We start from the raw sequence: 10,606 nt of genomic DNA, 5'->3' as shown, positions 1-10,606 counted from the left end.
AAGACAATTAGGATAAAGATGACTCATACCGGTTCGGCAATGAAGTGGAGCCTGTGTGATCGTGCAGACAGAGATTAAAGGTTGTAAACCAGTACCTATTTCTTAGGTCCTGGAACTTGATTTAAGCCGCATGGCACACGGACAACACTGGCGGTATTGCCGAGGTGAGAGTTCATAGGCCTTTATGATCACTCGAACATCAATACTTCTAGCCCATAGCAATTGATTTGTATAGACGATACAATGTGATGTTTGATTTATCCGTTGCTTAGTACTTACAAGTTGTTTACAAGCTCACGATCCTCGTGGAGCGACTATCGCACGACTGTCAGAATAAAAGCTTTGATTATATTTACAAGTCGAATATGTACAGAACGATTCAAACCGAACGCTGCCGGAGGTCTACACGAAATGCAGACATCCTAATTCAAGCGAGAGTACGAAGTGTGGAATGTCAACCCGAGGCTAATTTTTATTAAATCTTTCCAGTGTCAGAAACTAACAGGCCCCTCAACGCGGACAATGACTACAAGATCCCACATTTCTCCATATGATATCCACCGTGCTGCTTCTGTCGAGGCAAGTCCTCATGTACCTCGCAATGTCGTTTCGTGTATGTGGAATACGATTGTACTCCGGGTTGCTTCTATCGTTCGCGATGTCGCAAAGCTGCCGTGCATTACATACGTCAGTCTGGTGAAAGCCTGTCCGCCTATCCCACCCGCACTTCGTGCAATGTTCGAGACACTTTTTTGTGAGACACATTCTGAGATTTTGAAATGAGATTGATAAGATGATATTTGCGAGATGAAGAGGTGCAGATAATAGGGTGGTTGGCTTGCGCTGGTGCGTTGTTTGCAGTGAGGAAATTGCTCACCATTGCGCTGCATTTATACCTTCGATGCTCTAGGTTTTATTAGAGACAAAAAGTGATTTCTTGGGAGGGGTACTAAGATATGACGACGCGTGCCTCTCGGCGGGTCGCCGAACAAGTTCGTGGTAGATAAAATCGTAGCCGGGAAACAGCATGGGTGACGTGGGCTGCGGCACGGAATGCAATAGCCTGACTATCCTTGGGTGTGGCGGCCAAAGACAGGAAACACGATGGAAGTGTGCTGAAAACCGACTGCGCGTACCTGATTTTTGAGCCACTCGGAGGAAAGACTGAGACCTCAAAGCGTATAAGTGGGAGAGCGGTCAATTTGAGCAATTGCGACATGAAGAAGAAAGCGGTGCTGCCGTCAGTCTGTCATTGCGTATATATATCGCTGTGATTTCTGCAAAGGTTAGCATCTAAGTGCCGACGACAGCCTTGCCAGACATGGACTTTACCCAGCTGTCATCTTTCTTCCACAATCCCTTTAGCAATGGAGGCACGGGGACAACAATGGAAGAAGGAAAAAACCCAATGAAAGGTGAACAGCCGCAGTAAGCGGTGCTGAGATTTTTATGGTCGCGAGAGGCGGCATACTTATGGCCCCCTTCCAAGGGTGTTAAAACATGTATGACATGCCATGGAGGTGGCAACGGTCATATCAAAATATCGTCCTGAGCCTCGAACAAAAGAAAGTGTCTCCGCACCGCGACCTATAAATCAACCAATCGCCATACAAAGAAATAGACCAAGCACGCCGACAAAGCAAGACATGCGCATGCTCTGGATGTGACCAGCTAGCAATGCGTACTTCATCCACAGCAAAATATCAAGCCGACATGAGCGGAGCCGTTCAACCAACAGCGAGACTGCCACAGCAGCCTTGTCGAAATGTAGTGGCGTAAACGCACTCGGAACGAGAAAACTCACCAAGGAAAATATCGCGTGTTGCCTCTTTCTTTGGCATGATTATCGTCTGGATTTAAAATGGGTGAGTGCGCCGAGCCTGCGTATGATTTTCCATTTTCAAGGGGGTCGACCCGAAAGAGGTGCCGCCTTTCTTCTTTTCGCCAAAAGGTTAGAAACGGGCGCGGGCCGGGAGGAGTTTGAAAAATAGTTGCTTACTTGCTGCCAGTACTGTGGTTTGGTCACCGTTCAACGTGTTGGCTTCAACTCTACCAAGGATCAAAGCGCATCAGGAGGTACCAGGAAGACACCCGATCAATCGATGACTATTCTGCAAAGAACCAAGGCAGTGCTACACGTAAATGTTCTAGTCTCCGCTGGTCCAGACCCGAATCAGAAAGATACGGTATATGAAAGAACCGTAGGAGTATTACCTCTAATACGTTGCAGGTGTCTGATTTCAATTGCCATCAATCGTAACGTGTACGACAGCAGGGTGACTGAGAAGAGGGTTGTGGACAGGAGTGAGAGTCCAGTACGAGGATAAATCCGGCAGGCGAGAATCAACTCGTTCCCCCTCCCATCGACCATATCAACAAAACATCGTCCAAGGCGTCCCGCACATCCAACCATCTAGAATTAGTACTGACTGACCCCTAGCAGTGACTCAATTCCCAACTGAAGTAGTCGGTTGCTAATCGAATCGATTACGATGCCAGCGCCAGTAGCAGTGTGCGTCGTTGCGGCTATTGCAGGTGTCGCTGCTGTTATTGCTTTCCATGAGGTGACTTTCTATCCAAACCTCATATTCGCTTCCAATTAACCTACTCTCTAGTTCGTCTTTGAACCCCACATCGCCCCCGCCATCGAGCGCTGGGCAGAGGACTTCCTCGCCAAACGTCGTGCTCGACGCAGAGGTCCTGTTCCTTCGGCATCCACCCGAGGGTCTGGAGATGGTCACCCAGGCCCCAGCGGTGCTGATCCGAGGAAGAGGACCCCTGCGGGAGATGAAGACTCTATCGAATTACAAGGCCTCGACCTCAACGCATGGCTGAACCAGGTCCATCGCACCGCCCCACACACAAGTATGAGGCGGAGAGCCACAGTGATTCATGATACAGACGAAGGGAGTATATCTACCACGATAGACGTATGTCTTCCATTTCTCATCGTATCCTTCCGAATACTGATCAAATACAGTCCTTCACATCCCTCACGCACACTCCGCTCGCACCTACCCATGTCATCTCCAATGTCTCCTCCCCATTCACAGAAACCCTCTCTATGTCAGCCCGCACACCCGCCCGTGCCCATTCCCGCGCCTCTTCTCGTACCGCAAGAGACGGCGAGCGCGAGGTTAACACTACTTTATTTAACGCCCCGTCTTCCCCTTCGTCATCTGCACCCCCTAGTCCGCCATTCGGTCCCATCCTCCCAGACACACCCCGCACTAGCGCTGCCTACTCTGCTCGCCCATTCTCCCCGGTTGTGCGCACACCCGTGCGTTCTCGCGTACCATCGAGCAGGTCTTCTTTGCAGCACTCGAGCTCGCGTATCTGCGTGGATGTGCAGGGCAGGCGTGTGGACATTGACGTAGTGGGCGAGCACTTAAACAGCAGCGTCAACACGAGTATGCACGAAGATATGAGCGCAAACACGAGCGTTGTGGATTCACTGTCAGAACGTTACCCCGCCGCCTCCGCTCCACCTGTTCTGCTCTCCCCGCCTCCATCAGACACTGTCTTCTCCTCCCCCAGCACAGACGTCCTGAGCCTTGGGAGCAGTGGTAGCTGCCCTGGCTCGCCATTTGACTTGGTCTCCCCGCCTGTTCGTATCGGCGAAGTGCACCTCTCCCCGCCCGAGCAGCATGCATCCCTCTCAGGTGCTGCGAGCTCCCTGTCTCCCTTGATGATGAGCGAGCATGAGTTTGTGTCGTTTGGCGAAGCATCAAATGCGGTTGGGGAGGAAATCTTGGCGTCGCGAAGCGGAAGTGCGCGCCTGCATAATCCGTTTTCAGATTTTGATGAGGGGAATGATTCTGACAGTGACAGTGAGGGGAGTGGTAGTGATGGGAGTTGGGGACGGGTGCGTGTGGGGCGGAGCTGATGTGGCTGGTACTTGTCTTGCTTCGAGGGTGAGTACGTATTATTAGAACAAGATGGATTGGTGGCGTAGTGTGCGTGGTTCCTTTTTCTCTTCCTCTATACCGTCTGATTCTCTATTTTGTTGTCGTCTCTTACTCGTATTGTTCCATCGCTGTGTTTCTTCTCGCATTTTACTTTCCCTCATCGTGATTGCTGCAGCTTGTGCATGGTATTTGCCGTATGCAGATTGATCTTAGCTGCATACTAGTCTCGTACTTGTCGTGCACTTAGGACTGGGATACATGTCTTGCAAGTTTGTGCGCTTGAAGCTCGCTGACTCCTAAAGTGCTGAAACGAATTTATGTAATTGTAACACGTGACGCGCGAGTCGCGACCTTCTTGACAATATTGAGTTTAAGTTGTTGAACCATCCTGTATATATGTCCCTTGCCAGTGATTTTTCGAATCTTCTTAGTACTTACATCAAGCCGCCATCAGTTGTTTCACAGGGCAAGGATACCAAAACCATTAATGGGCTGATCGATCAGTCCATTAGATCAAGCTATACATGGCCAAAATCGGATGACGCAGTCACGTATTTGACATGGTGCCAACAGCACTCACTAGTGTACTGGTACCAGTGGGTCAGTTGTTACACTTACAGGTGAACAAACGATGAAAAACTTCAATGCACACTAATGTCTATTCGGTTTGATAGATTCGCCATATCCCGCATGGACTACTCTACTGGCTGCACATGTCAAGCGACTCAACGGTCAAACTAAGGAACCTGGTTGTTCTTCTGTCAGATTCGGTGTATCTCACCTCTTTGTCGCGGAGCCACTCTTTACTAGTCAACACTGATCTGTAAGTTTAAGTTGCAAACGGTAGGTGTCACACCACATCTATGTTCCAAAATCATCTGAGTCATCCCTGACAGTCCTGTTTATTTCAATACCTGTGAAGTTCGACTTTCGCCTCGTTTGCACCCCACGATGACTACCAAGTCCTTTGGCAGCTCGCCTCCCCCGTATGACCCGATCTACGCCTGTACCACCCATCCAATCTTTATTGTCCTCTCTCGGGAAAATCTGTAGCAAGCCCATTGGTAACACACCTGTGTTATATGACACGAATTCTGCTCCGGCTCTACCACTAGATTCTGTTCTATCTCGTGTCCGTGATCTCGTCTCTGCTCCCGATTTCACCCGTTCCTCCGCCGCCAAAATGTCGATGCCTGCGCTGCTACTCCAACTAGTACTGCAGAGTTCTCCGACCTCCTGCAAATATCCAATATTGAGGGTCGCACGGCGTTGTATCGGGCGTTAAGTTGCACCTTGCCTTCATCATCATCGTTGTAACCCTGCCGTAGGCTTTGCAATTTGAAGAGATTGAACATATGTGCAGGCCTATATGTGCATGCTGGCCCATTCAGTTTTGTTCTGATTTGGTTGCTCGAGCGCTCAATATCGACACCTATATGTAATTCGTACCTGCAGGTGAGTTTTCAACCTTCATTACAAGATCTATGTATAGCCTAGGCCACAATTGGCCGCAAGCACTAGCGCTGAGTCAAATTCATGGTAATAGGACTTAATCAGATCAGATCATCCTTCGTTCGCTGGGTAGCTGGCAAATATCGATCTCGTAGCCTATTAATAATGACGTGTCCTGGAGCCTCCTGGAGCTCAATTTCCTTCTTGCTGCTACGGCCTGGAATGTCGCGGGCGCTAAGTCGGTGTCGTGTCGGAGTGTCACTCGCGCCACAATCATGGTGACCTTGGTAATTATGTGCTTGCAGCGCTTATTTTTGATGACACCAGACGCCAGCAATATTGTCAGGCTATCTGGTGCGTGATTAACCTATCGATTTTCGTTCAACTTCTGAGCTCTCGTGTATAGATGTGCATTGAATCAATTTGAATGTGCACATGTCATCGACGTCCAAATTTACTGATCGTCTGTTATCCAGGAAAAGGAGCGCTCGTCCATCATGGCAAATTTTGGTCGCAGCAGTGGCACAGCACGCTGCCCAAATCCGATAATATGACCGAACCTTGTGACATTTGCATCTACGGCTTCTCAAGTGGCAGAATGTTCAGCTCTTCAGGTGCTCCATAAATACCTGTTCTACGTTGCCTTTTTCTAGCTAACCTTTACACAAATATGATTCTCTGCGCGTATGCGTAGCGGTAGTTGGCCAACATGTATACACGCCTTATCATATACACATCTTGGCTGGCGCCAAAATGCAGACCTCCTATCTGACCTGTCAGTCGCACTTCATCAAAAACTTAGGACCTGGCTTATCTGTGATGGAACGTGGCACGTCCAGCGCTGGTAGGCGTCAAGCCCTTCAGATATAAACCGATATCATATCAAGCTCGTTGATCCTCCACTTGTGATACACTTATATCCAGTCTCATCCCTTCTTACTAAACAAGCCGTTTCCCTACTGCACAGTCTCCATGAATCGCCAAGAGCAAGTCATATCCGACATTACGCTCGAACGAACACAGAAGGCATTGGATAATGCCATATCAAGTTCAAACTCAATATCAACTAGAGGGCTCGACAAGTTGAATCGAGAGGGTTCGTCATCGTCACTCCATCTCAGTCACTGAGGGTGGTACTCAAATTGGTTTTCCATCCCCTAGGAGACTCCGTCGCCCAGACCACTCAAGGATTCGGATTAGTAGGCGATTTCTATACCCAGAATGCCACAGCCATCAAGTCGGCGTCTGACGCGGTGGGTGCGGACCTCTCAAAGAAGAATATGGGCGACTTTTTGGGAGAGGCGAAGAAGGTGATGGAAGCCCTAGATTCTCTGCAACAGATCCACCCGTTTGTCGGTTGTGCGTTTCCCACTTGTCTGTCAGTGTTTCCGCCTTAGCTAATAGATAACTTGCAGTGGCTATACTCGCTTTCAAGGCTGTCGTGAATCTTGAGCTAACGAGAAGAGAGAACGATCGTAAAGTCGGGTTGATGTTAGCTCAGGCATCTGACATGATGACCATGCTTCTCCAGTTAGTCAGACGACGCCATTTTAAAACGACTTTGCTGATTCAATACACTGTTAGACTTCAGCACACTAAAGACCCTGCCGTTGTTGGACCTCATGGAGAGATTCGGGCGCGACTCGATCGTGTCTTGGACGGCATCAAGAAAGACATCGAGGATTGCGGAAATGCCATTGACAAATACTACAAGTCGAAATTCATGGGTTAGTTTCCCTCAGATTCTTCGGTGTTGTATATTGAGAACGTCGTTCCCAGTGAAATTCTTCAGATCATCCCATTGGGCTAGCGAGTTCCTTAAAATTTGCGGCAGCTTTTGCCAGCGAACGCAGGACCTCCAGCTCGCCTTGAATATCAGAACAGCATTGGGAGTTGACATTGTGATTGATAAGCTGGACAAGCTCATCCGGGTGCAAAGCGAACGTGAAATAACGTTCGAGAAAGAAGTGCAAATGCGGGGTGGAAAAGAAAAATGTTTGGAAAGTGAAGACAAACTAGTGGAGCTGCTAAAGATCGCCGAGCAACGGGAAGCGCGTCCACAGAATAAACTGCATGCCGATGCTCCTTCCAAAGATGTCAACAAGCCTAGTTCCAAGGCCACTTCGACCCTCGATGCCTCGCTGCTCCACGAACTGCGCGCTCCTTTACACGACTTACTCGATGAGAACCGAAGGCTCTTCATGTTCAAGCTTGAGACACAGACATCTGACATCAAGGATGCTATCAAGGATTCCGAAACACGTATCATGTGTGCCTTCAACAGCCGATTTCGACGGGTCAAGGATCCGGTAAGGATCAATAATCTCAACTTCATGCATCACTAACTCGGTTAATTTCACCAGCACCTCCGTTATATCTGGAAAGAAATGGTACGTCTTTGTGTTGGCGTAACCGAAGCGCATACTTATCATGACCAAGAAATGGACAACAAATGTCAAGACACTATACTTTATTGCAGAACTGCATGACTATTATGTGACCCATTTCTCCCGCCTCCATCATGAAACTCCGCTCCCACAAGCAACGTCGGATACTTCATCTTTGGAACTGCGAGTCTCGTCTCCATCCCCCACCGTCTCCGTCATGTCAGATTCAGAAGGAGAAGACCGCGAGCTTCCAGCAATCGATTCCGCACACCACGAACTTCCTACTGTCCACTTTGCAGACAAGTGGTGCTTAAAATATTTGTCCGTTTTCTATGTTCCAAGTTTATCCGAAGGCTTCGACAGCGATGCGAACGGCTTGGTCAGTATAAGGGAAGTCAATGCCTTTACTTCCGCGATGCCTTCGGACTGGAGTCTGCCACAGGCACTTGCATACTGGGCTGCAGGTAAGAATCATTATCGTCAGGTCGAATCTGCATTGTTTACATCTGCGAAGGTTGGAGAGTCGATTGTCGATATTACCATACACGAATCGAACAGGTCTTGAGCAGCATGGTTTATGCGCAAGAAGATGTGCTTCCCGAAAACAGGAGGTGTATCGCTAGATACTTGAATTCAGACGTTATCGATGGTTTGTCTCTCTGTTCATCTTTGAACAGGGGGATTCACACAGTAGGCAGACATCAAACGGCTCGTGCGTTCTCTTGGAGAGCTCGGATCTGAGAATTTTGACTCGGATCTCGCGCAATTGACTGATCGGCGTCGCGAGACTCAGGAGGAGACGTTGGCAAATAAACTTAACATCGTGAAGTATGAAATCGATTCCACAGATTCTATTAAACTTTTCGGATCCGGTCGCATCGAAAATGTGAGTTGTTCATTCAGCGCTTGCGCTAAATGCTCACACAAATGCTTGTTCAGTTCTTGCTACCTGTACTTTACCTCGTCATCAGGAGGCATTTACAGATCATGAAGCTTGCCAGCACAGTAATTCTGGTGGATAGAGAGCTTGAATATGCAACTCAAACCATAGGAAATATACTGGGAGCGGTGTCTCTGCGCGTGGAGCAACTGGCAGGTGAGCTTCCAAGATGTACGATGGTGAACTGTTTCCTTCTATAATCGCAGAATCATTTCGTCAGCAGGGTACCGATCCAAAAGTGAGATTCACCTGGTATGCGCATGGCTTGGTGCGTGGATACAGCAATAGCGTATCTATTCCTTGCTCTGACACCCTGCAATAGTACAACTTTTGGTACAGTCCGGAACTATGCACAGGCACAGACGACACCGAATCCTGGAACAATTTCGGGGTTGATGAAACTGAGTTGGAGATTGGCACAGCAGAATTAAAGCTTGGTCCCTTCAGTCTGGGGGAGGGCGATCCGGTGTTAGAAAAGCCTACAAAGCTCGTTGCAATTGGTCCCGCTCAGCGGCCTGAAGATACCAAGGACGAGTACTTGCGTTTGTCGTGCATGAATAAGCTCCACAATATGCGGTGGTACTCTTCCTTCGATGATATTCCTCCTTACCTTTCGCCGGGGGACGCGGAAAGGTTGGATTCCCTGTCTGAGGAGCTGCCTTCTTCAGATGTCCAACTCTGGGATTCATTAGCTGAACTCCATATGCGCGGACGATTGTTTGGGTGAGCCCCCTCTATCTACCATTCTTCGATCGTCTGATTTTCTGGCGTTCAGATGTGTCTGCGATGGATGTCATTCTTACATCATCGATGTCCTTCGCCGCTGTGCAGACTGCAAGTCTGGTGAGTACGATGAGTGCAACCCTCCCGCGCGAGACGAATGATCATCACACACACCTAGATGAATATGATTTGTGTGCAGATTGCGAATCTCTGCCGGTTTCAAATTACAAAAATCCATCCGACCACAAGCCGACACACAATCTACTTGTTTTCCGCATGTCGCTACCTACCACTCGCTACAGGCGAGTTCGGTGGTATGCTAGGAATTTCTTATCTACTTGTTTACCCGCCGCAGTACCGCCAGAAGGATCGTCGACTGCACAAGAAGACGAATCCGAAACACAATCAGATGGACCAGAACTTCCGCAATCAACAGAAGCCACTCAAGTGGACGTGGCTTCCGCCTCTGTTGATTTGGGTGAAGGTGATGAGAAGTTAAGCTCGGGCGTGGCATTCAGGGGGATAGCTGGAACCTCGGTCGCGAATGGGGATGTCTACGCTTGTGCTGAATGTGGCGTGAAGATGAAGGGCATTTTTTATGTATGCCTTACCTGTCAAGGTCAGATTCATCTGCATCTCATGGAGCACAAAGCTTGATAACTACCACAGAAGACATTGCCTTGTGTGACGATTGCGCATTCCATGATGAATTCCGAGTGGCCACAGAGCACCACCCTCACAAACACTGGCTGATCAAGATTAAAGGGAAGATTCAAGATGCAGGTATCGGAACATCAGACGAACCTGTCGATAACGTGGACGAGACGACTTCGCTTTCCTTACGAGTCGACAAGCTGGCTGCGATGGTCGAATCTCGCTTCACTGAGCTTGATCTCCGCATTGGTGGCCTTGTCACACAGGTTAACCAGCTCGTGCATAGTCTGAAAGCTCAGCTCCCTGCGGAATCGGTGAACGGTTTGGTTGACTCATGAATTGATTGGCAGACTGTTATCGATTTTATTTTCTGATTTTCGTGTATTGTCTCTGACCTTTTGTAACTGTTTCATTCGGCGGTGCTAACTTACTGAGTCCTTTGTACTTTTTACATGAGAATGATGAAATAAAGATGTTTCTTTCCTCTCGTGAAAAGCTAGGCGGAGAAAGACCGAGCTCGACGTACCATTACCGCCATTACC

At 48.7% G+C, this 10,606-nt stretch overlaps 2 protein-coding genes across 2 annotated transcripts; both read left to right on the top strand.

Moving 5' to 3' along the window:
- The first annotated feature begins 2,410 nt into the window (after positions 1–2,410).
- DEU56DRAFT_354549 (uncharacterized protein) lies at positions 2,411–4,095 on the top strand. Its single transcript, XM_041345823.1, has 3 exons — positions 2,411–2,564; positions 2,616–2,930; positions 2,981–4,095. The coding sequence occupies exons 1-3, from the start codon at positions 2,493–2,495 to the stop codon at positions 3,884–3,886; spliced, it is 1,293 nt and encodes a 430-aa protein (XP_041208399.1). The 5' UTR covers positions 2,411–2,492; the 3' UTR covers positions 3,887–4,095.
- A 2,056-nt stretch (positions 4,096–6,151) lies between these two features.
- On the top strand, positions 6,152–10,548 carry DEU56DRAFT_980781 (uncharacterized protein). The gene is made up of 15 exons (XM_041359799.1): positions 6,152–6,456; positions 6,522–6,719; positions 6,776–6,890; positions 6,945–7,087; positions 7,140–7,669; positions 7,724–7,750; positions 7,800–8,211; positions 8,262–8,396; positions 8,446–8,633; positions 8,687–8,843; positions 8,894–8,955; positions 9,010–9,410; positions 9,463–9,530; positions 9,589–10,029; positions 10,080–10,548. The coding sequence occupies exons 1-15, from the start codon at positions 6,333–6,335 to the stop codon at positions 10,400–10,402; spliced, it is 3,324 nt and encodes a 1,107-aa protein (XP_041208398.1). The 5' UTR covers positions 6,152–6,332; the 3' UTR covers positions 10,403–10,548.
- Positions 10,549–10,606: the final 58 nt, after the last annotated feature.

This window comes from Suillus clintonianus (genome assembly GCF_016758775.1).
Source record: "Suillus clintonianus strain FC179 chromosome Unknown DEU56scaffold_36, whole genome shotgun sequence".
NCBI lineage: Eukaryota > Fungi > Basidiomycota > Agaricomycetes > Boletales > Suillaceae > Suillus > Suillus clintonianus.
The sequence above is the reverse complement of the archived record's forward strand: the minus strand, read 5'-3'. Positions and strand labels throughout refer to the sequence as shown.

What these genes read in the sequence shown, in the direction of transcription:
- DEU56DRAFT_980781 (XM_041359799.1), top strand. Translation starts at nt 6,333, where the DNA reads ATGAATCGCCAAGAGCAAGTCATATCCGACATTACGCTCGAACGAACA. An exon ending in CTACAAGTCGAAATTCATGG is followed by an intron (nt 7,088 to 7,139) that starts GTTAGTTTCCCT and finishes CGTCGTTCCCAG; the next exon opens with TGAAATTCTTCAGATCATCC. An exon ending in GCGCGTGGAGCAACTGGCAG is followed by an intron (nt 8,844 to 8,893) that starts GTGAGCTTCCAA and finishes CTATAATCGCAG; the next exon opens with AATCATTTCGTCAGCAGGGT.
- DEU56DRAFT_354549 (XM_041345823.1), top strand. Translation starts at nt 2,493, where the DNA reads ATGCCAGCGCCAGTAGCAGTGTGCGTCGTTGCGGCTATTGCAGGTGTC. An exon ending in CTGTTATTGCTTTCCATGAG is followed by an intron (nt 2,565 to 2,615) that starts GTGACTTTCTAT and finishes CCTACTCTCTAG; the next exon opens with TTCGTCTTTGAACCCCACAT. An exon ending in GTATATCTACCACGATAGAC is followed by an intron (nt 2,931 to 2,980) that starts GTATGTCTTCCA and finishes GATCAAATACAG; the next exon opens with TCCTTCACATCCCTCACGCA.